Source organism: Bufo bufo, chromosome 3 (assembly GCF_905171765.1).
Source record: "Bufo bufo chromosome 3, aBufBuf1.1, whole genome shotgun sequence".
Taxonomy (NCBI): Eukaryota; Metazoa; Chordata; class Amphibia; order Anura; family Bufonidae; genus Bufo; species Bufo bufo.
The window spans coordinates 184,917,863-184,944,121 of NC_053391.1; the positions used below are offsets into that span (position 1 = coordinate 184,917,863).

The window sequence follows — 26,259 nt, forward strand, 5'->3', positions numbered from 1 at the left end:
CCACCTCACAGCATTCAATCGTATCCTGTTCGGTGGCATTTGGGCTTGCTACATACTTGACAGCCTGTAGCCCTGCACGGGGCACAATGGAAGTAGCCCATTCCCATGGTAACACTTTCTCCCAGGCACCACCTCTATCCACCTACACGAGCCCCTGATGACACGGCAATTTCATGCGCACGGAGCATGGCTTGACCTGTGATGCGGGCATCTGGGGGAATGGTCTTCATTATAAACAGCCAGCGTGTAGCGTGACGCGCATGGCCATACCAGAGTCGGCAGCGCTACGCTATGTCAGCTTGCAGCAGTATCTATCTATGATGTGTACAATGCCCTACACTAATGGCAGTAACAAATGAATAATATCAATATCCTATTGATGTCTGAGGAAATAGGAATATCGAAATGCGTAAGGTCTTTTAACTAGTGAATCACCACTGGCCTTTCTATCTTAGGAGTGGTGGATATTTACGGGTTGTCTATAGTGTCACCTCGGATACCTAACAAAGAATCTATAGTCTTTCTATATCCCTATTTCCAATCACAGTTTGGGAGAGTGTCGGTTTCGGTCTGCATTAAGTTGCACAGTCCTGACTGTGGCAGATAATTGAAGCTACACTCAGTATTAGGTCTCATGCACACAACCGGTTTTTTTTGCGGTCCGCAAAACGGATTTCCGTTGTTCCGTGATCCGTGACCGTTTTTTCTTCCGTGGGTCTTCCTTGATTTTTGGAGGATCCACGGACATGAAAAGTGAAAAAAAAAACTAAGTCAAGTTTGCATTGAAAATGATAAGAAAAACGGACACGGATCACGGACGCGGATGACTATCTTGTGTGCATCCGTGATTTTTCACGGACCCATTGACTTGAATGGGTCCGTGAACCGTTGTCCGTGAAAAAAATAGGACAGGTCATATTTTTTTCACGGACTGGAAAAACGGATCACGGACGCGGAAGCCAAACGGTGCATTTTCCGATTTTTCCACGGACCTATTGAAAGTCAATGGGTTCGCGAAAAAAAACTGAAAACGGAACAACGGCCGCGGATGCACACAACGGTCGTATGCATGAGGCCTTAAAGGCATTAGGGAACAGATAATTAATACTGTGCCACATATGAGCAATATATCTGGCACAGATATCAGTTACACTGCAGCATGAATGACATTAGCTGTGGTGTGAGGTCACTCTGAACTCAGCTTGTATCCAATGTACAGTCGTGGCCAAAAGTTTTGAGAATTACATAAATATTGGAAATTGGAAAAATTGCTGCTTAAGTTTTTATAATAGCAATTTGCATATACTCCAGAATGTTATGAAGAGTGATCAGATGAATTGCATAGTCCTTCTTTGCCATGAAAATTAACTTAATCCCCCAAAAAACTTTCCACTGCATTTCATTGCTGTCATTAAAGGACCTGCTGAGATCATTTCAGTAATCGTCTTGTTAATTCAGGTGAGAATGTTGACGAGCACAAGGCTGGAGATCATTATGTCAGGTTGATTGGGTTAAAATGGCAGACTTGACATGTTAAAAAGAGGGTGATGCTTGAAATCATTGTTCTTCCATTGTTAACCATGGTGACCTGCAAAGAAACGCGTGCAGCCATCATTGCGTTGCATAAAAATGGCTTCACAGGCAAGGATATTGTGGCTACTAAGATTGCACCTCAATCAACAATTTATAGGATCATCAAGAACTTCAAGGAAAGAGGTTCAATTCTTGTTAAGAAGGCTTCAGGGCGTCCAAGAAAGTCCAGCAAGCGCCAGGATCGTCTCCTAAAGAGGATTCAGCTGCGGGATCGGAGTGCCACCAGTGCAGAGCTTGCTCAGGAATGGCAGCAGGCAGGTGTGAGCGCATCTGCACGCACAGTGAGGCAAAGACTTTTGGAAGATGGCCTGGTGTCAAGAAGGGCAGCAAAGAAGCCACTAATCTCCAAAAAAAACATCAGGGACAGATTGATCTTCTGCAGAAAGTATGGTGAATGGACTGCTGAGCACTGGGGCAAAGTCATATTCTCCGATGAAGCCTCTTTCCTATTGTTTGGGGGATCTGGAAAAAGGCTTGTCCGGAGAAGAAAAGGTGAGCGCTACCATCAGTCCTGTGTCATGCCAACAGTAAAGCATCCTGAGACCATTCATGTGTGGGGTTGCTTCTCATCCAAGTGAGTGGGCATCAATCACAATTTTGCCCAAAAACACAGCCATGAATAAAGAATGGTACCAAAACACCCTCCAACAACAACTTCTTCCAACAATCCAACAACAGTTTGGTGAAGAACAATGCATTTTCCAGCACGATGGAGCACCGTGCCATAAGGCAAAAGTGATAACTAAGTGGCTCGGGGACCAAAACGTTGACATTTTGGGTCCATGGCCTGGAAACTCCCCAGATCTTAATCCCATTGAGAACTTGTGGTCAATCCTCAAGAAGCGGGTGGACAAACAAAAACCCACTAATTCTGACAAACTTCAAGAAGTGATTATGAAAGAATGGGTTGCTATCAGTCAGGAATTGGCCCAGAAGTTGATTGAGAGCATGCCCAGTCGAATTGCAGAGGTCCTGAAAAAGAAGGGCCAATACTGCAAATACTGACTCTTTGCATAAATGTCATGTAATTGTCGATAAAAGCCTTTGAAACGTATGAAGTGCGTGTAATTATATTTCACTACATCACAGAAACAACTGAAACAAAGATCTAAAAGCAGTGTAGCAGCAGACTTTGTGAAAACTAATATTTGTGTCATTCTCAAAACTTTTGGCCACGACTGTATATCTGATAGTATATATAACCTAATGGATATAATGTGTTCAGTCTGATGTTCCCCTAGCCTGGGCAAGTGCACTATTGATTTTATTTGTTTTAGTTTTGGATTTTAGTGCATATCAATAAAGTATTTTTATTTTAATATTTATTCACACCCCAGCATCAGTAAAAGTTACCCCCTATTGGATATGCTTACTTTCTGGAACTCAGTGAACTGGTATTTCCAGGGTCACCTTAAGTTTCCAGTCCGCCCCTGGTCTTTCTGTTGCAAAATTCCAATTCCCTTGCTTCATTTTACACAATCATACAGATAAATAATAAAATTCTGACTACCTTGAGCCACCATTAGGGGAGCTTACTGAGGTTTATTATTGAATGGTAGCTATATAAATCTGTCTTCAGTACAGTATTCTGAAACTTGATCTGTAAGCTAAAGCTCAAAGTCACATCCAGCATGGCTCTAAGGGTACTTTCACACTAGCGTTAAAGTTTTCCGGTATTGAGTTTTGTCCTAGGGGCTCAATACTGGAAAAATGCATCAGTTTTATCCCAATGCATTCTGAATGGAAAGCAATTCGGTCAGTATGCATCAGGATGTCTTCAGTTCAGTCACTTTTACGGTATTTGGCTGGAGAAAATACCGCAGCATGCTGGGGTATTTTCTCCAGCCAAAATTCAGGAACATTTGCCTGATTGCCGGATCCAGCATTAATTTCCATTGAAATGTATTCATGCCGGATCCGGAACCGGTTTCCCGGTCTGCACATCCTCAGACCTTTAAGAATTTGAAAAAAATAAATACCGGGTCCGTTTTTTTCGGATGACAACAGAGAGACGGATCCAGTATTTAAATGCATTTGTCAGACGGATCCGGAAACAAATGGTATCCGTTTGCACACGGATTTCCGGATCCGGCAGGCGGTTCCGGCAACAGAACTTTCTGCCGGATTCCTCAAACTCTAGTTTGAAAGTACCCTAATGGGGGACCACAGGGCCTCATGGACACAATGGGCCAGATTTATCATTACAATGACAGCTCACTCCACTTTTACATATGGCTAAAGTCAGTTTTAGGGCTCTTTCACACTTGCGTTCTTTTCTTCCGGCATAGAGTTCCGTCGTCGGGGCTCTATGCCGGAAGAATCCTGATCAGGATTATCCCCATGCATTCTGAATGGAGAGAAATCCGTTCAGGATGCATCAGGATGTCTTCAGTTCCGGACTGGAACGTTTTTTGGCCGGAGAAAATACCGCAGCATGCTGCGCTTTTTTCTCCGGCCAAAAATCCTGAACACTTGCCGCAAGGCCGGATCCGGAATTAATGCCCATTGAAAGGCATTAATCCGGATCCGGCCTTAAGCTAAACGTCGTTTCGGCGCATTGCCGGATCCGACGTTTAGCTTTTTCTGAATGGTTACCATGGCTGCCGGGACGCTAAAGTCCTGGCAGCCATGGTAAAGTGTAGTGGCGAGCGGGGGAGCAGTATACTTACCGTCCGTGCGGCTCCCCGGGCGCTCCAGAGTGACGTCAGGGCGCCCCACGCGCATGGGTGACGGATCCGGACAACGCAAGTGTGAAAGAGCCCTTAGCTAAGTCAGATTTATGATCGTCCCTTTAAGACTGTAATAAATGGGGTTTGACGGTAGTAGTTTATCCGTCAGTAAGCAGCTTTACAAAGTCGCACATCTTTACAAAAAAGTCCCACGTCTTTACAAAAACGTTGCATGTTCTATTAAAAAGTCTCATAAAATAAGCATGGTCCTCACTGGAGTGAAATTGCGCATTTTATTGTGACTTTTTTGCGACTTTTTAAATAGCAACAATAGTAAATCTGTCTAGAGATTCATTTACATAAGAAAACACGCCCACTTTCAGAAAACTGGCGAGCATAGTGCAGAGCAGAAAAAAGTCTAAAATTTTTGCGCAGTTTAAGCGATTGCGCAAAAAATTGCGACTTTTTCACTCCATTATTCTAACTTGAGCTTATGATAAATCTGGCCCAATGACTGCAATGCAAGCGCTCACCTCAATCCCCTGCCACTCCCGTTCCAACCCTCACCAGCTCCACGTAGATCTCTGCTTTCTGATGAGTCAACACATAGGAAATGTCTGCTTAGCCAATCACTGGGTCACATGGATCACCAGGATGGCCAGTGACTGGTTCTGTGCCAGAAGCACTAGGAAACAGAAACAAATGGGGACCCAGCATGCATCGTAACATGAGCGCTGCGGGATACATGCAAGAAAAAGTATGTGAACCCTTTGGAATGATATGGATTTCTGCACAAATTGGTCATAAAATGTGATCTGATCTTCATCTAATTCACAACAATAGACAATCACAGTCTGCTTAAACTAATAACACACAAAGAATTAAATGTCACCTTGTTTTTATTGAACACACCATGTAAACATTCACAGTGCAGGTGGAAAAAGTATGTGAACCCCTAGACTAATGACATCTCCAAGAGCTAATTGGAGTGAGGTGTCAGCCAACTGGAGTCCAATCAATGAGATGAGATTGGAGGTGTTGGTTACAGCTCCCCTGCCCTATAAAAAACACACACCAGTTCTGTGTTTGCTTTTCACAAGAAGCATTGCCTGATGTGAATGATGCCTCGCACAAAAGAGCTCTCAGAAGACCTACGATTAAGAATTGTTGATTTGCATAAAGCTGGGAAGGGTTATAAAAGTATCTCCAAAAGCCTTGCTGTTCATCAGTCCACGGTAAGACAAATTGTCTATGAATGGAGAAAGTTCAGCACAGCTGCTACTCTCCCTAGGAGTGGCCGTCCTGTAAAGATGACTGCAAGAGCACAGCGCAGACTGCTCAATGAGGTGAAGAAGAATCTTAGAGTGTCAGCTAAAGACTTACAAAAGTCTCTGGCATATGCTAACATCCCTGTTAGCGAATCTACTATATGTAAAACACTAAACAAGAATGTATTTCATGGGAGGATACCACAGAGGAAACCACTGCTGTCCAAAAAAAATATTGCTGCATGTTTGCAGTTTGCACAAGAGCACCTGGATGTTCCACAGCAGTACTGGCAAAATATTCTGTGGACAGATGAAACCAAAGTTGAGTTGTTTGGAAGAAACACACAACACTATGTGTGGAGAAAAAGAGGCACAGCACACCAACATCAAAACCTCATCCCAACTGTGAAGTATGGTGGTGGGGCATCATGTTTTGGTGCTGCTTTGCTGCGTCAGGACCTGCACGGATTGTTATCATCGAAGGAAAAAAGAATTCCCAAGTTTATCAAGACATTTTGCAGGAGAACGTAAGGCCATCTGTCCACCATGTGAAGCTCAACAGAAGATGGGTGTTGCAACAGGACAACAACCTAAAGCATAGAAGTAAATCAACAACAGAATGGCTTAAACAGAAGAAAATACACCTTCTGGATTCTGACCTCAACCCGATTGAGATGCTGTGGCACGACCTCAAGAAAGCGATTCACACCAGACATCCCAAGAATATTGCTGAACTCAAACAGTTCTGTAAAGAGGAATGGTCAAGAATTACTCCTGACTAGGGATGAGCGAACCCGAACTGTATAGTTCGGGTTCGTACCGAGTTTTGGGGTGTCCGTGACACGGACCCGAACCCGAACATTTTAGTAAAAGTCCGGGTTCGGGTTCGGTGTTCGGCGCTTTCTTGGCGCTTTTTGAAAGGCTGCAAAGCAGCCAATCAACAAGCGTCATACTACTTGCCCCAAGAGGCCATCACAGCCATGCCTACTATTGGCATGGCTGTGATTGGCCAGTGCAGCATGTGACCCAGCCTCTATATAAGCTTGGGTCACGTAGCGCTGCACATCACTCTGCTGATACAAGCGTAGGGAGAGGTTGCAGCTGCGACGTTAGGGCGAGATTAGACAGATTAACTCCTCCAAAAGACTTCATTCAGTGATCGATCTACAGCTGTGGATCATTGAACTGCTTCTATTCAATTGCTCAGTGTTTTTAGGCTGCCCAGAGCGTTTTTCAGTCACTTTTTTCTGGGGTGATCGGCGGCCATTTTGTGGCTTGTGGTGGCAAGCTACCACCAAGTGCATTAAACCATCAATAGTGTGGTTATTTTTTGCTATATTCTACATCAGGGTCAAGCTTTCATCAAGTGCATTTAACCATCAATAGTGTGGTTATTTTTTGGCCATATACTACATCAGGTGCAGGCTGAGCCTGTGTCACACAAGTGCATTTAACCATCAATAGTGTGGTTATTTTTTGCTATATCCTACATCAGGGTCAAGATTTCATCAAGTGCATTTAACCATCAATAGTGTGGTTATTTTTTGGCCATATACTACATCAGGTGCAGGCTGAGGCTGTGTCACCCAAGTGCATTTAACCATCAATAGTGTGGTTATTTTTTGCTATATCCTACATCAGGGTCAAGCTTTCATCAAGTGCATTTAACCATCAATAGTGTGGTTATTTTTTGGCCATATACTACATCAAGTGCAGGCTGAGCCTGTGTCACCCAAGTGCATTTAACCATCAATAGTGTGGTTATTTTTTGGCCATATACTACATCAGGGGCAAGTTGAGCCTGTCACCCAGCGCCTAAAAAATAGGCCTGACATTTATATTCATCCAAATCTAATAGCTGGTCAAGTTATTTTTAGTGACCGTAAAAGCACAGTTTTTGTTCTGGGTTGAAAAACAATTCCCAAATTTGCAATTCTCAAAATTAGTGGTTTCTGCTGTATCAGACCTACTTTAAATCTATCCCTAAAAGGGTATATTAGATTCAAGGTGCTGATAGGGTCATTCTGAAAAACTTAACACACACGCTACAGTGCAGATACAAGTCTAATTCTGTGATTAAACGTATACCTGTCACACAGCGCCTAAAAAATAGGCCTCACATTTATATTCCTCCAAATCAGTACTGTTTTAGCTGGTCAAGTTATTTTTAGTGACCGTAAAAGCACAGTTTTTGTTCTGGGTTGAAAAACAATTCCCAAATTTGCAATTCTCAAAATTAGTGGTTTCTGCTGTATCAGACCTACTTTAAATCTATCCCTAAAAGGGTATATTAGATTCAAGGTGCTGATAGGGTCATTCTGAAAAACTTAACACACACGCTACAGTGCAGATACAAGTCTAATTCTGTAATTAAACGTATACCTGTCACACAGCGCCTAAAAAATAGGCCTCACATTTATATTCAGCTAAATCTGTCATTACTGGTGTGCCTGTATTAGTGTAATACGGTACCTAAATAGATAGCCAGACAGTGTTAGGTGTCTGTAAAAAAAGGCCTGAATTTTAATTCAGTACATTGACCCGAATAATATTTTTCTTATTGTGGTGAACGGGAACAATGAGGAAAACATCTAGTAAGGGACGCGGACGTGGACATGGTCGTGATGGTGTTAGTGGACCCTCTGGTGCTGGGAGAGGACGTGGCCGTTCTGCCACAGCCACACATCCTAGTGTACCAACTACCTCAGGTCCCAGTAGCCGCCAGAATTTACAGGGATATTTGGTGGGGCCCAATGCCGTTCTAAGGATGGTAAGGCCTGAGCAGGTACAGGCATTAGTCAATTGGGTGGCCGACAGTGCATCCAGCACGTTCACATTATCTCCCACCCAGTCTTCTGCAGAAAGCGCACAGATGGCGCATGAAAACCAAGCCCATCAGTCTGTCACATCACCCCCATGCATATCAGGGAAACTGTCTGAGCCTCAAGTTATGCAGCAGTCTCTTATGCTGTTTGAAGACTCTGCTTCCAGGGTTTCCCAAGGGCATCCACCTAGCCCTTCCCCAGGGGTGGAAGAGATAGAATGCACTAACGCACAACCACTTATGTTTCCTGATGATGAGGACATGGGAATACCACCTCAGCACGTCTCTGATGATGACAAAACACAGGTGCCAACTTCTGCGTCTTACTGCAGTGTGCAGACTGAACAGGAGGTCAGGGATCAAGACTGGGTGGAAGACGATGCAGGGGACGATGAGGTCCTAGACCCCACATGGAATGAAGGTCGGGCCACTGACTTTCACAGTTCGGAGGAAGAGGCAGTGGTGAGACCGAGCCAACAGCGTAGCAAAAGACAAAGAGGGAGCAGTGGGCAAAATCAGAACACCCGCCGCCAAGAGACTCAGCCTGCTACTGACCGGAGTTCCCTGGCTTGGCACTTCTTCAAACAATGTGCTGACGACAAGACCCGAGTGGTTTGCACGCTGTGCCATCAGAGCCTGAGGCGAGGCATTAACGTTCTGAACCTTAGCACAACCTGCATGACCAGGCACCTGCATGCAAAGCATGAACTGCAGTGGAGTAAACACCTTAAAAACAAGGAAGTCACTCAGGCTCCCCCTGCTACCTCTTCTGCTGCTGCCGCCTCGGCCTCTTCTGCTGCTGCCGCCACCTCGGCCTCTTCCTCCGCCTCTGGAGGGACGTTGGCACTTGCCGCCCAGCAAACATGGGATGTACCACCAACACCACCACCTGCGTCACCAAGCATCTCAACCATGTCACACGGCAGCGTTCAGCTCTCCATCTCACAAACATTTGAGAGAAAGCGTAAATTCCCACCTAGCCACCCTCGATCCCTGGCCCTCAATGCCAGCATTTCTAAACTACTGGCCTATGAAATGCTGTCATTTAGGCTGGTGGAGACAGACAGCTTCAAACAGCTCATGTCGCTTGCTGTCCCACAGTATGTTGTTCCCAGCCGCCACTACTTCTCCAAGAGAGCCATGCCTTCCCTGCACAACCAAGTATCCGATAAAATCAAGTGTGCACTGCGCAACGCCATCTGTGGCAAGGTCCACCTAACCACAGATACGTGGACCAGTAAGCACGGCCAGGGACGCTATATCTCCCTAACTGCACACTGGGTAAATGTAGTGGCGGCTGGGCCCCAGGCGGAGAGCTGTTTGGCGCACGTCCTTCCGCCGCCAAGGATCGCAGGGCAACATTCTTTGCCTCCTGTCTCCTCCTCCTCCTACTCAGCTTCCTCCTCCTCTTCTTCCACCTGCTCATCCAGTCAGCCACACACCTTCACCACCAACTTCAGCACAGCCCGGGGTAAACGTCAGCAGGCCATTCTGAAACTCATATGTTTGGGGGACAGGCCCCACACCGCACAGGAGTTGTGGCGGGGTATAGAACAACAGACCGACGAGTGGTTGCTGCCGGTGAGCCTCAAGCCCGGCCTGGTGGTGTGCGATAATGGGCGAAATCTCGTTGCAGCTCTGGGACTAGCCAGTTTGACGCAAATCCCTTGCCTGGCGCATGTGCTGAATTTGGTGGTGCAGAAGTTCATTCACAACTACCCCGACATGTCAGAGCTGCTGCATAAAGTGCGGGCCGTCTGTTCGCGCTTCCGGCGTTCAAGCCCTGCCGCTGCTTGCCTGTCTGCGCTACAGCGTAACTTCGGCCTTCCCGCTCACCGCCTCATATGCGACGTGCCCATCAGGTGGAACTCCACCTTGCACATGCTGGACAGACTGTGCGAGCAGCAGCAGGCCATAGTGGAGTTTCAGCTGCAGCACGCACGGGTCAGTCGCACTGCGGATCAGCCCCACTTCACCACCAATGACTGGGCCTCCATGCGAGACCTGTGTGCCCTGTTGCGCTGTTTCGAGTACTCCACCAACATGGCCAGTGGCGATGACGCCGTTATCAGCGTTACAATACCACTTCTATGTCTCCTTGAGAAAACACTTAGGGCGATGATGGAAGAGGAGGTGGCCCAGGAGGAAGAGGGGTCATTTTTAGCACTTTTCAGGCCAGTCTCTTCGAAGTGACTCAGAGGGAGGTTTTTTGTAACAGCAGAGGCCAGGTACAAATGTGGCCAGACAGGGCCCACTACTGGAGGACGAGGAGGACGAGGATGAGGAGGAGGTGGAGGAGGATGAGGATGAAGCATGTTCACAGCGGGGTGGCACCCAATGCAGCTCGGGCCCATCACTGGTGCGTGGCTGGGGGGAAACACAGGACGATGACGATATGCCTCCCACAGAGGACAGCTTGTCATTACCTCTGGGCAGCCTGGCACACATGAGCGACTACATGCTGCAGTGCCTGCGCAACGACAGCAGAGTTGCCCACATTTTAACGTGTGCGGACTACTGGGTTGCCACCCTGCTGGATCCCCGGTACAAAGACAATGTGCCCACCTTACTTCCTACACTGGAGCGTGATAGGAAGATGCGCGAGTACAAGCGCACGTTGGTAGACGCGCTACTGAGAGCATTCCCAAATGTCACAGGGGAACCAGTGGAAGCCCAAGGCGAAGGCAGAGGAGGAGCAAGAGGTCGCCAATGCAGCTGTGTCACGGCCAGCTCCTCTGAGGGCAGGGTTAGCATGGCAAAGATGTGGAAAAGTTTTGTCACCACGCCACAGCTAACTGCACCACCACCTGATACGGAACGTGTTAGCAGGAGGCAACATTTCAATAACATGGTGGAACAGTACCTGTGCACACCCCTCCACGTACTGACTGATGGTTCGGCCCCATTCAACTTCTGGGTCTCCAAATTGTCCACGTGGCCAGAGCTATTCTTTTATGCCTTGGAGGTGCTGGCCTGCCCGGCGGCCAGCGTTTTGTCTGAACGTGTATTCAGCACGGCAGGGGGCGTCATTACAGACCAACGCAGCCGCCTGTCTACAGCCAATGTGGACAAGCTGACGTTCATAAAAATGAACCAGGCATGGATCCCACAGGACCTGTCCATCCCTTGTGCAGATTAGACATTAACTACCTCCCCTTAACAATATATTATTGTACTCCTGGGCACTTCCTCATTCAATCCTATTTTTATTTTCATTTTACCATTATATTGCGGGGCAACCCAAAGTTGAAAGAACTTCTCCTCTGTCTGGGTGCCGGGGCCTAAATATGTGACAGTGGCCTGTTCCAGTGGTGGGTGACGTGAAGCCTGATTCTCTGCTATGACATGAAGACTGATTCTCTGCTGACATGAAGCCAGATTCTCTGTTACGGGACCTCTCTCCTCTGCCTGGGTGCCTGGGCCTAAATATGTGACAGTGGCCTGTTCCAGTGGTGGATGACGTGAAGCCTGATTCTCTGCTATAACATGAAGACTGATTCTGTGCTGACATGAAGCCAGATTCTCTGTTACGGGACCTTTCTCCTCTGCCTGGGTGCCTGGGCCTAAATATGTGACAGTGGCCTGTTCCAGTGGTGGGTGACGTGAAGCCTGATTCTCTGCTATGACATGAAGACTGATTCTGTGCTGACATGAAGCCAGATTCTCTGTTACGGGACCTCTCTCCTCTGCCTGGGTGCCTGGGCCTAAATATGTGACAGTGGCCTGTTCCAGTGGTGGGTGACGTGAAGCCTGATTCTCTGCTATAACATGAAGACTGATTCTGTGCTGACATGAAGCCAGATTCTCTGTTACGGGACCTCTCGCCTCTGCCTGGGTGCCTGGGCCTAAATATGTGACAGTGGCCTGTTCCAGTGGTGGGTGACGTGAAGCCCGATTCTCTGCTATAACATGAAGACTGATTCTGTGCTGACATAAGGCCAGATTCTCTGTTACGGGACCTCTCTCCTCTGCCTGGGTGCCTGGGCCTAAATATGTGACAGTGGCCTGTTCCAGTGGTGGGTGACGTGAAGCCTGATTCTCTGCTATAACATGAAGACTGATTCTGTGCTGACATGAAGCCAGATTCTCTGTTACGGGACCTCTCTCCTCTGCCTGGGTGCCTGGGCCTAAATATGTGACAGTGGCCTGTTCCAGTGGTGGGTGACGTGAAGCCTGATTCTCTGCTATGACATGAAGACTGATTCTCTGCTGACATGAAGCCAGATTCTCTGCTATGACATGAAGACTGATTCTCTGCTGACATGAAGCCAGATTCTCTGCTATGGCATGAAGAGACTGATTCTCTGCTGACGTGAAGCCAGATTCTCTGCTATGGGACCTCTGTCCAATTAATATTGGTTAAATTTTTTATTTTTATTTTTTTTTAAATTCATTTCCCTATCCACATTTGTTTGCAGAGGATTTACCTACATGTTGCTGCCTTTTGCAGCTCTCTAGCTCTTTCCTGGGCTGTTTTACAGCCTTTTTAGTGCCGAAAAGTTCGGGTCCCCATTGACTTCAATGGGGTTCGGGTTCGGGACGAAGTTCGGGTCGGGTTCGGATCCCGAACCCGAACATTTCCGGGAAGTTCGGCCGAACTTCTCGAACCCGAACATCCAGGTGTTCGCTCAACTCTACTCCTGACCATTGTGCACGTCTGATCTGCAACTACAGGAAACGTTTGGTTGAAGTTATTGCTGCCAAAGGAGGTTCAACCAGTTATTAAATCCAAGGGTTCACATACTTTTTCCACCTGCACTGTGAATGTTTACATGCAGTATTCAATAAAAACATGGTAACATTTAATTATTTGTGTGCTATTAGTTTAAGCAGACTGTGATTGCCTATTGTTGTGACTTAGATGAAGATCAGATCACATTTTATGATCAATTTGTGCAGAAATCCATATCATTCCAAAGGGTTCACATACTTTTTATTGCAACTGTATTTGGGTTTTTTCATGTCATTATGAGAGTTTAAAACAAAAAGATTGATTGAACAACCCCTGTTATAGAGAAACTGATGATAAAAAAATAATTTCACCCAGTCCTATAATGTCATGTGTCTAGTGTCTGCCCCCAAAGTACTCTGGCTCGTGTATAAGCAAAAGTACAACATGAATTCCGCAGATTGTAAATGATATAAAAAACATTTGGATGGTTTTCTTAAAACATGAAAAACAAATAATACCTAGTACACAATCTATGCCGTGAATTTTGTTATGTCTTGGATTCATACGCAGGCTACAAATGGGAAATTTGCCCTGGGGTTGTCAAGAGAATCCAATTAAATCTAAAATGTTTTGAAAATAATATGCAAAACAACATTAGTCCATTTTCTTATTAATGGACACGGACAAAGGCAAACGAAAGGTCAAAATATGTTTCATAAGTCACAGTCACACAATGAAAACGCAGAGAGAACCCTGGTTATCGCATACGATATTTTATTTCCTTATATAGGAGCCGTGCACATAAATACGTTGTTTTTTGTATGGAGCACACTGGAACTACAGAAATGTATACATTACGACTAAAAGGATGTTTAAAAAAAAATGTCTCATTCTTGTACACCTAAGAAATCCTCGAGAAAGAACATGTAGTTCACAGTCTTCACTGCATCTGATGTGGTCTGTCCACTCCACTCAGCATCAAACTGAAAAGAAAATGATAAAAAATGTAAATGATTTGGCAGAAATGATAAAATAATTAAACATTTCATCTTGAGCAGAAATGGAATGTGTGCACATGTTGGAGACCTCTCCAGCTGGCTAACCTACTTTCTCTTCATCATCTCTTCTTCATCTTCATTCTCTTCTATTTTAATTAAAAAAACTAACAAAAATAACATTGCTCCTCTGTAGTTTTTATAGGCTGCCTGATATCATCTCGAATAACTGCTAAACTTTAAGTGTGAATTCAGAAGTTCTGCCCTTGGTGCATTTATCTGTAAAAAATGGGGGAATTCATCGAGGACCAGTTTTCCGATGGTCTATGATATAAGGAGGATGTGACTAATTTACGGCTCATCATAAATTAGGCCCATCCTTTAGTAGCCCATGTGCCTAGAATGACGCCTCTCCCTCCCCTGCCCCGCGTGCAGCGCTTCCATCTGTATCGCTGTCAGATACAGATGACTATGGAGATGAGGGCTTCCACAATGGAGGCGCTCATCTTCCCCGATCCGCTCTCCGCCCTGACTCTCATCATATTCGGGGGGGGGGGGGGGGAGGGAATTGACCCGTTGCCCTTCCCCACCCGGATCCGCCAGTGGCTGCCAGCCTGTAAAAATAGATGCTGACGGCGCCCCCCTCTTCTTGCTGGAGACACGCGCCCCGTGCGGTCCCACCCCTCGCACGGCTGTAGAAACAGTCCTGCTTGTGACAAAATTTGGTGGATTGCGACTTTATTACAACAGGAAACTGACACAGGGGAAATGATAAATTCCCCCTTAGTGATTTCTCTGATTCTTTCTTCCCAGTTGCAGTATGATGCCTCTGGGGGCTGGATTATATGGAGGGTATAGGGGGCACTTTCATAGAGTGTCCACTAACCGTATTTCCTACCTAAGCTGGTTATTTCTATCTATCTATTTTATCTATCTATCTATCTTTCTATCTATCTACAGCCAGGTCTATAAATATTGGGACATCGACACAATTCTAACATTTTTGGCTCTATACACCACCACAATGGATTTGAAATGAAACAAACAAGATGTGCTTCAACTGTAGACTGTCAGCTTTAATTTGAGGGTATTTACATCCAAATCAGGTGAACGGTGTAGGAATTACAACAGTTTGCATATGTGCCTCCCACTTGTTAAGGGACCAAAAGTAATGGAACAGAATAATAATCGTAAATCAAACTTTCACTTTTTAATACTTGGTTGCAAATCTCTGGAATGCATAGACATCACCAGACGCTGGGTTTAATCCCTGGTGATGCTCTGCCAGGCCTCTACTGCAACTGTCTTCAGTTCCTGCTTGTTCTTGGGGCATTTTCCCTTCAGTTTTGTCTTCAGCAAATGAAATGCATGCTCAATCGGATTCAGGTCAGGTGATTGACTTGGCCATTGCATAACATTCCACTTCTTTCCCTTAAAAAACTCTTTGGTTGCTTTTGCAGTATGCTTTGGGTCATTGTCCATCAGCGTCGTCCAATGAGTTCTGAAGCATTTGGCTGAATATGAGCAGATAATATTGCCCGAAACACTTCAGAATTTATCCTTATCCTGCTTTTGTCAGCAGTCACATCATCAATAAATACAAGAGAACCAGTTCCATTGGCAGCCATACATGCCCCCGCCATGACACTACCACCACCATGCTTCACTGATGAGGTGGTATGCTTAGGATCATGAGCAGTTTCTTTCTTTCTCCATACTCTTCTCTTGCCATCACTCTGGTACAAGTTGATCTTGGTCTCATCTGTCCATAGGATGTTGTTCCAGAACTCTGAAGGCTTTTTTAGATGTCGTTTGGCAAACTCTAATCTGGCCTTCCTGTTTTTGAGGCTCACCAATGGTTTACATCTTGTGGTGAACCCTCTGTATTCACTCTGGTGAAGTCTTCTCTTGATTGTTGACTTTGACACACATACACCTACCTCCTGGAGAGTGTTCTTGATCTGGCCAACTGTTGTGAAAGGTGTTTTCTTCACCAGGGAAAGAATTCTTCGGTCATCCACCACAGTTGTTTTCTGTGGTCTTCTGGGTCTTTTGGTGTTGCTGAGCTCACCGATGCCTTCCTTCTTTTTAAGAATGTTCCAAACAGTTGTTTTGGCCACGCCTAATGTTTTTGCTATCTCTCTGATGGGTTTGTTTAGTTTTTTCAGCCTAATGATGGCCTGCTTCACTGATAGTGACAGCTTTTTGGATCTCATCTTGAGAGTTGACAGCAACAGATTCCAAATGCAAATAGCACTTGAAATTAACTCTGGACCTTTTATCTGCTCATTGTAATTGGGATAATGCGGGAATAACACACACCTGGCCATGGAACAGCTGAGAAGCCAATTGTCCCATTACTTTTGGTCCCTTAACAAGTGGGAGGCACATATGCAAACTGTTGTAATTCCTACACCGTTCACCTGATTTGGATGTAAATACCCTCAAATTAAAGCTGACAGTCTGCAGTTAAAGCACATATTGTTTGTTTAATTTCAAATCCATTGTGGTGGTGTATAGAGCCAAAAATGTTAGAATTGTGTTGATGTCCCAATATTTATGGACCTGGCTGTATCTCTCGCTCTCTCTCAGATTTTCAAATATAATCATTAAATTCAATGTCCCTTTATGTAGATATTTATGACTTAGGAACCTACACAGAGAAGACATGTAGGGAAATTGACATGGACCTCATAATTTAAAAGTTGAGAGTCCTTTCAAAATATCTATGCTGCACAGCATTTTCTAGATACACCGCAGACACTGTTTCTGTTAGTAGTACATGGGCCTCTGGGACCTCCACCTATTGAGAAAACAAGGATCCAATAAACACTTATGTATCTCTATGAAGAGAAGTCACTGACTCAGCTATATCCAAAACGCCCATAAATTTCAGTAGAAAGGGTGTGCATGGTCACCTCTTCTATATGTGACTGCTATCGGAGGGTCAGATTTAGTTATCCCTATAACTCCAATAGATTTCAGCAGAAGGGGTGTGCATGGTCACCTCTTTTATATGTATATATATTTGTATTCACCATAAAATAATTATAAAGCATCTCCTTGTCTTGTTCCTCCTAGAAAATGATGAAGTAATTGACAACTTGACATTACCATTCTTCTTTTCAAAGGGTGTGTCCCTACATAGTCTAACTCTGTCAGCACTGATTGTGGAGTATCAGTCTGTTTAGGGATACCCCAGAGGACCTGCATAATGTAGAGTTCAAGGAAAAGTTAACAGAGAATCATTTTTCTTTTTTTGGGGGGGAAACTAATATTTACCAAAATAGACATGTCAGGAAAGATGACAATTCCTCTTTAATCCAGCTCTGGGCACTGAGTTATTTTTCAATAGAATTTGTTATTAGGCAATACCATATTTGTTGCTTTATACAACACATTTTTCCCAAAAATGTGGAGAAAATGTCAGTGCATCTTAAAAAGCAAATACTAATAAGTAGAGATGAGCGAATTGAAGTTGACGAAGTGGAATTCGATCAGAATTTCAGGAAAAAGTCGATTCCCACCGAATCCGAATTTCCTCACGCTTCATGGTAACAAATCACATTTTAAAATGGCTACAGCACGTGTTAGGACATGGAGCAAGGAACTCTGGTAACGAGGGATCACCCACAATGCCATGCATGCAGCCAATCAGCAGCCAGCCCTGTGATGTCACAGCCCTATAAATAGCATCAGCCATCTTGGATTCAGCCATTTTCCAGTGAACTTAGTGCAGAGAGAGGCGTCAGCAGGCGCTAGGGACAGTGGTAGAAAATACTTTAAAACTTTTATTTTGCTGTATAGAAGTTCAGGGAAAGGATATGGAGGAATCATTCCACAGTATTAGAGCAGAGCAGGGTTCAGTAGGGGAGTTTACAGCCTGGGTAATAGGAACAATCCTATTACACCTTGCTGCACTGACTGCGGATCCAAATTGCCATCATACAGCTCTGTAATTCCAGCAAACCGTTCTTGTTATCGGGGTGCAAGTGCTGTTTGATACAGCCATTATCAGGTTTTATAACAAGTAAATATTTCTACATCTTATTTGCCCTTGTGCGGTGCAGTTATATGTTCTAAAGCATTTGTGGCTTGTATTAGTGGGAAAAATAGGGCTTATTAGATGTTGTGTGGTGAAGTGAGAAAATTATAGCCCTTTTTGGCATGTATTAGTGGCAAAAAATATATATTTGCTGTTCAGTGGTGCAGTTATATCTTCTAAGGTCCTTTTTGGCGTGTATTAGTGGCAAAAAATATATATATTTGCCGTTCAGCGGTGGAGTTATATGTTCTAAAGCCTTTTGTGGCGTGTATAAGTGGGAAATAAATAAGGGCCTATTTGCCGTTCAGCAGTGCAGTTATATGGTCTAAAGCCTTTTTTGCTGTGTATTTTGGGGGAAAAAAGGGCTTATTAGCCGTTGTGTGGTGAAGTGAGAAAATACAGACTTTTTGGGGCTGTTTTAATTTCCTTTTTATTTATTTATTTGATCTAACAGTATGTCAGACAGAGAAGTGCCAGGCCCTGCACAGGAGAGTGCAGGCACAGGTCGCAGCAGAGTAATGGGGCGTGGCAGCAGGAGTCGCAGAGAGAGGCCTGAGCTCCCGATGTCATCTAGCGTTTATGTCTTGACCAGCAACCCAGCTGTTCTTGAATGGTTGACTCGGTCATCCACTTCATCCCAAGTGACATCAGATACCCCCAGCCAAGAGTCGGTGGGTTCGTCAGACACAACCCTTAGTTGGCATGGCCCGGGAGCAGTCCCTGTGCCCTCACCTGTCCTCAACCTGCCTCTGTCCTTTTCTGTTCCCTCAGCCAGAGAAGTATTATATGCTGTAGGCTCAGCTCTACTATGCAGCGAGGACGAGCTACTAGAGGACAGTCAGCAGCTACTGGCCAGCCAAGATGTGGGGGAGACGAGCAAGTAGTGATGAGGAGAGTGGCGTGGGAGCTGGTGTTGCGAGCGGTCAGGCTACTGATCCAGAGACCGTTGAGGAGGACATCAGTGACATGCAGACAGTACTCGATGATGATGATGTAGCTGATTGCACTTGGGAGCCGGGTGAATTAGGGGCTTCCTCATGATCGGGAGAAGAGGGTGGCAGCTTGCTCACGAGGCAGCGGCGGAGCCAGCAAGTCGCTAGAGTAGCCAGGAGTCAGCAGGGTGGCAGCAGTGGGGGTCAAGATCCAAACGTGCCCGGGGTAGACCATCCGCTTCGCAGGAGCCTACCTGCCCGGAAAGTAGTGGTGCAGGGGTTCACGGAGGCAGTGGCAGTAGCAGTCAGTCAATGCAGAGTGTTGGGGTAAAATCACCTACTCGGCGGAGTGGCAGTTTTTTGTTAAGCCGCTGGAGGAGGTAAACATGACCATTTGTAGAATCTGTGGGCAGAAGGTGAAGCGTGGCCAGGGTGCCAATGTTGGCACCACGGCCCTGCATCAACATATGCAGCTTCACAATAAAGTGGCCTGGGAGAACCGTGGCTCTGATGTGGTGGTCCAGCCTGCCGCAGCAACCGCTGCATCAACCAGTGGCATGCACCCCATTGAAGGCAGTCAAGGCTCCACCACCTCAGCCGAAGGGAGCTGTCTGTCCTTCCCATCATCTGCTGGTCCTCATGCTCCTGCTCCTCCTCCTACTCTTCGTCAGTCATTCCGTCAGCAATCGATCACCGAAGCGATTGTCAAGAGACAACATTATGCGTACACTCATCCAACGGCGCAGAAGTTGAACATGCTCCTGGCCAAGTTGCTGGTGCTGCAGTCCTCCCTTTCCAAGTGGTGGAGAGTCCCAAGCCGTCATTTCTTTGCCAAAAATGCAGTACCAGCCCTGCACACACATGTAGAACAGAAGGTGGGCCAGTCCTTGAGCCTGCCAGTGTCTGCCAAAGTGCACGGCAACGCCGACGTGTGGAGCTGTAACTACGATCAGGGACAATACATGTCCTTTAAGGCCCACTGGGTGAATGTGGTTCCTGCACAGCCACATAAGCAACTTGGCCAGGTGACGCCGCTTCCGCCTCCACGTTCACATGCTGTTGGTCCTGCAACAATGTTTGCCTCTGCCTCCTCATCCTCCACCGTGTCCTCAGCCTACACTACCGGGAGGAGCCATTCTGCACCTCGTTTGCCTGGGCCGCTGCCTATCTGCGCCATTGTCCATCCTCTCGCAGGTCTGACCGGGGGGGGGCCCTCTGCGCCCACGTTCCTCTGCCATGGCTGCTGTGGCAGGGTGGGGGGTAGGAGCAGTCCCAGTTTCATCAGCAGCAATTTGAGTCTAGAGTTGCTGATGAGCAGCTTTCTTAACCCGCCTAGTGAAGAAACTACTCACCAGCAGCAGCAGCAGCTAGACCTGGAGCGGGACCTGAACCAGCAGGTGGTGGCATACTTGAACAGCACTCTGCCACCCCACATTGAAGATCTGCTGGACTACTGGGCAGCAAAACTGGATTTGTGGCCGCAACTTGCAGAGTTTGCCCTGGAAAAGCTTTCCTGCCCAGCCAGTAGTGTGGCATCAGAGCAGGTGTTTAGTGCGGCGGGGGCCATAGTCACCCCAAGAAGAACTTTCCTGTGCACCCAAAATGTGGAGAGACTGACCTTTGTCAAGATGAATCAGGCGTGGATCAGCCAGGATTTCCACCCACCAATGCCTGATGCATCAGACTAGATCATCCATGGTGCCACACCAACACTTTGACAAAAGAGACCGGTTTCTTCTGGCTACCTGCCTCAACTACTATTTTGATGCTGCCACCTGCCTGATGCCACACATCTTATGCCAAGTGCTCCTTCTTTCACTGACCATCTTCAGCTGGTACTGATACTGCCACCCACCTCCCCACTATGTCACCTTGCCACTCTATGGTCTCCTGATGCTGCTGCTACCTCAGCACTATATCACCTTGCCACTTTGTGGCCTCCTGATGCTGCTGCTGACACCTACACACTGTCATTGTGCCACTCTGTGGCCTCCTCATGCTGCTGCCACCTCCACACTGTTATTGTGCCACCCTGTGGCCTCCTCCTGATGCTGCTGCCTCCACCTCCACACTCTGTCATTGTGCCACTCTGTGGCCTCCTGATGCTGCTGCTGCCACCTCCACACTCTGTCATTGTGCCAGTCTGTGGCCTCCTGATGATGCCGCCGCCTCCACACTCTGTCATTGTGCCACTCTGTGGTCTCCTCATGCTGCTGTCACATCCACACTGTGATTGTGCCATCCTGTGGCCTCCTCCTGATGCTGCTTCTGCTGCCACCTCCACACTCTGTGGCCTCCTGATGCTGCTGGCATCTTCACATTGTCATTATGCCACTCTGTGGCCTCCTCCTGATGATGCTGCTGCCACCTTTACATTGTCATTGTACCACTCTGTGGCCTCCTCCTGATGCTGCTTCCACCTCCAGACTCTATCATTGGGCCACTCTGTGGTCACCTCATGCTGCTTCCACCTCACCACTATGTCATAGGGACACTCTGAGGAATTCTCATGCTGTTCCCACCCCCCCCCCCCCCCACCCCCACTTCATGACTGGGCCACTATTATACCTTTCGGCCTGGCTGACATCATCATTTGACCATTCTTGTGATCTGTCGGAAGGAAGGAAAAATGAGACGCACAACGGATCCTGTCTATGTAACTGCTGTCAGGCCTGCATGACATGGTCCCTATTTTGCATCAGAATTGGCTTATGATTTGGTAGCCTAAAGCAGGAGTGGGTACAAAACACAAAAGACATGCAAATATTCCATTCACGTGTCATCTCTGTTTTGGATCCACTCCTGTTTTTTTGGGCTTTAGCAATACTGATGGATTACTGACCAAATTCTGACCGAACGAAGTCGGATACTCCACAGACAGGATCAGTTTTTCGAGGGTTATTGTTCTGACGGATCAGAGGAAGGGCAAAATAATCAGTGATGTCAGCACAAACTTACTGCTGACACCCTCTCCATTCTGTCGGGGGGGGGGGGGGGGGCCTTGTTGTATAAGCGTTTAATAGAACAGGTTCTGTAGACATCTATGTGAAATCAGCTGCCGACGGTGCAAAAGGAGTGCGCTTCTTCTTGACGCTAACATTGACCTGTGAGGCTAAGTTCACACTTGAGTTATTTGGTCAGTTTTGGTCCCGTAACTGCCCAAATAAGTGAAGTGTTCAGTGATTCTAAGAGCGACGCCTGTCATCTGTATGCTATACTGACTCCCAGTATTGTTTTACTACCACAGCAGACACCCTATGCGTGTTACTGCAAGGCACAGTGTTCTACACCACTATAAAAGCTCTCTGCAGCCAGGAAATAGACGTTTTTTAACGCGATTCGCTGCAAAGAAATTCGGATCTAACCAAATTTTTGGGAAAAATATGGCGAACCGGCTGAATCGAATTTTTCAGAAATTCACTCATCTCTACTAATAAGCATTACTCACCTCTCCCTGGTCTTCTGCCAGCGCCATGCTTTGCTGTGTCCTGATTACACTGTACTATAATCTGACTCCACGCAACCTCAGGTCATCATGCAGCTCTGCAGGACGAGCGTGCTGGATATCCCACATGGTAGCACAGTCCGAAGCAGGAGAGGTAATTTTGTTTGTTTTTGGCCTGATCTGGTTTTTGACATTGGTAGTCTGATCTGAAGTCTGATCTGAAGTCTGATCTGAAGTCTGATCAACATTGGGGGTCTAATCTGAGGTCTGATTAACATGGGTGGGGGTCTGATCTGAGGTCTTATCAACATTGGGGTCTGATTTCAGATCTGATTATCATTGGGGATCTGATTTGGGGTTTGCTGAAGATTGGAGGTATGATTAACATTGGGATCTGAGGTCTGATTAACATTGGGGGTTTGATATGAGGTCTGATTAACACTGAAGAGTCTGATTTGGGGTCTGATGAAGATTGGAGATCTGAACTGAGGTCTGATGAAGATTGAGGGTCTGATCCTAGGTCTGATGAAGATTGGGGGTCTGACCTGAGGTTTGATAAACAATATTGTTTTTCTTATTCTCCTCTAAAACCTAGGTGCGTCTGGTGGTATATCTTTATATGGGGTCAGATAAATATCCTTCCTTCACACAGCCACAGAGTTAACCGATGAAAGTTTTGCTATACAAATCCATTGAAACTAAAGGTGAGCCAGATCTCTGAGAAGAGAAAGTGAGACTTCTAAGAGCTTGGGCCTAGTTTGTCCAGGCTTCAAAGGTCAGGAGGATGGACATCTTTCTATCCCCACTGAATGCTCCCTATCCCGTACAGTGAGGTGAATCAAGAGTCAGTATTCAGTATAATATTCATGGTGTAACCTCTCATTAATTTACCAGTCACAGAAAAGGGATTTGGATAAAGAACCAGAACCTAAGCTAAGGGCTAAAATTGTAAAACATGACTGGTACAATAGTAACTGGCTCTCAGGTTACTATGTATTATTCGATGTTGCCTCATTTTATACAGGTCCACAGCATGTGGGAGTCAGCTGCTTGTGTTCTCTTCTTCTTCCTACCCCAAGAAAGTAGAAAAGACTACAGGGGAGACTTATAAAAAATAAATTGTGTAAAGAAATTGGCTTAGGTTTCCCATAGCAAACAATCAGATTCCAACTTCAATTTTCCAATGGAGCTCTGAAAAAAATGAACAGTGGAACCTGATTGGTTGCTATGGACAACTAAACCAGTTTTCCTTTACACCAGTTTTGGTAAATCTACCCCTACAGCTTGTCAGTGATATTTCTTATCCCATTGTTTGCTTGTTTGTATATGTTTTTGTATTTTGTAAGCACTTTGTCTTTTGGTATTAAAGCTTAAAAACTTTAATGCTTGGTCCTTGTAAATTCTAAGAATACATAGCTTTTTTTATAGTGTGTTTAACCATTTGACTGCTGGATAGCACTGAATGTGTATGTACCTATCTGGCTCAGGAAATAAATAGGTAGTGGTAGGATTCGGTTGGGTTGTGATTTCTGCTCAGCTTGCAGACTGAGTGGAAAATTGAGTGAGTGGAAATAGATTAGCCCCTTGTAGTTACACACACATCATGTGCTGGGACAGAGTGTGCATGACAATGTGGATAATGCCATAAGTGTCTGAGATGAGAATGCCCATTTAATTACATATTAATCTCAAAGGGGTTTTCAAGGATTTTAATATTGATGACCTATCCCCCACCGCCAATCACTTTAATGGGACGGCTGGTTTATAAACACTTAAAGGGAACCTGTCATGTGGATATTTGATTATAATCTAACTAATTATATACAATCATTAACTACTAAAAAGTACCTTAGATGTATTCACTTACTGGTGTGACAGATGGTTATCTCATAATATACACACAAAGATGCTGCATGCCAATGAGCTGATTTGAGTCCAGCGTGATGTCATTGAGTCCAGCGTATATATAATTCAGAGCTATAGCCACTCCCCTGCCCACCTGCTGCTGATTCATATGGAAAATAACTGTCAATCAGCAGCAGGTGGGCGGGGAGAGTCAGGAGCTCATGAATATTTATGACTCATCATTATCAGCTGGAGCTTTTCAATACAAGATGTTGGCAGATTGACTGGGTCAATTAAAGAAAGTGACCCAGCATTGTGCTAAGAGAATCAATCACTTATTTATGTTGCCCTTAGTTAGGACACCATAAAACTGGTGACAGGTTCCCTTTAAATAGGAAGCAGCCGTCCATTGAAGTGAATAGGACGGCTTGTAATTACCCCTGCTCACCGCTGCGCTGTCGGCGGCGAGCAGGTAAACAATAAAGGGAAGGCAGTGCTCACATGGAATGCAGTCTTCTCTTCAAACAGCTGATCAACACGGGTGTCGGGTGTCGGACCCCCGCCAATCTGATATTGATCATCAATAGTTAAATCCCAGAAAACCCCTTTAATTAAGCTTTTACACAATTGATGGTGGTGGGTGCAGACTAAATAGACATCAAAGATAACAAAGCTATGGTAATTAAGTATTTGGCTGCCAATGAAAACTTTGGAAAAAGAGAGGTTTTCTTAAGGGGGCTAACATTTTCAAAATCAATGATGTCATTAATAAATATGTGATCTGTTAGCTTACATACAAAAATGAATAAAATATATGAAATCCAGTGTTATACTTGATCGTATGTTTGTGGGAGATATATCTCGGAAAATCCTAAAACTTCTGATATCAATTGTCACTATCGTGTTCCAAGAATAGAAGGGGACATGTTACATTCTCCTTAGACTGTATATATCCATGACTTGACTACAGGCTGTTGTATGGGTCAGTCAATGGGCGCTGCAGTGCTGAGCATCTCTCTGATAAGTGATAATCTGAGGTGCTCTTCATACTTCTGTTCTTCTGTTAGTTGTATCGTTTTCTTTACTTTTTGTTGGATAAAATAACCTAGAATGCTGCACTATTCTATCACCAAAAAACGAACACCAGACGGCCCTCTTATACTTTATGTCAATGGGATCTGTCACAACTAATGAAAAGACAGAATCCATTATCTATCTGCATTCTGTGCTTTACCATCTATCTCTGTCTGACGTCCTATCTCGCCAATGCCTATCCCGACAAAGCAGCAGCATTTCCTGGTAGGACTGTTTCATAGAAGCTACGGATCATCCCCTGAGTCAATGACCCACACCTATAGCCCCTCATGATTAGTTGTGCTATAAAAAGGGTTGCCTGCAAGGCATTATAGGGAAGCCCACTTGGCCGCCGCCCAAGGTCACGTCATCTCTGTGTTCCAATATGTAAAATGGCGAGCCATTTTGAGTAATTCATGCAAGGCGAATACTAAACGTGTTATGAAGAGATGCAAGCCTCGTCATATATTAGGCTCATCTCCGCAGTCTGTGCACCTGAACAGAAACCTACGGCACATCAGAGCTGTTATGTATTTCTGTCATCACTTATGCCAGAAAACTAGCGTAAATAAAGATAAATGTCCTTGCCCCTCCCCACCCCTGCCACAACCAGTTTTCGGGAAAGTGTTAAGGGTGGCATAGAATTGCCATTTGTAACAACATTTAAAAAGTTGTAAACACACGGTTTCCGACTTTTTTACTCTAGAAACTTGGCATGGTTTCTCATTGCATAAATAAAAGTGCCTTTATGCAAATAGTAAAATAGGCAGGACTTGGTTGGGTTCACTTTGTATTTTCTTGTGGTATTTGCCCCTTTACAACGGTCAATAACCCCCATCTTCATCTCTTCCTACATGATTAGCCTTCTGACTCTGGTTTGTGAGATTCCAGATCATC

General features: G+C 45.5%; 1 protein-coding gene across 2 annotated transcripts in view; it reads right to left on the reverse strand.

The window, feature by feature from the left end:
* Window positions 1-13,803: 13,803 nt before the first annotated feature.
* The window catches only part of EFHC2 (EF-hand domain containing 2), a 103,362-nt gene continuing 90,906 nt past the window's right edge, over window positions 13,804-26,259 (reverse strand). For both annotated transcript variants that reach the window (XM_040421837.1, XM_040421836.1), the window contains exon 15: window positions 13,804-14,009. In XM_040421837.1, coding sequence (XP_040277771.1) covers window positions 13,914-14,009 — 96 coding nt within the window. In that variant the 3' untranslated portion in view covers window positions 13,804-13,913. The remainder of the gene's footprint in view (window positions 14,010-26,259) is intronic.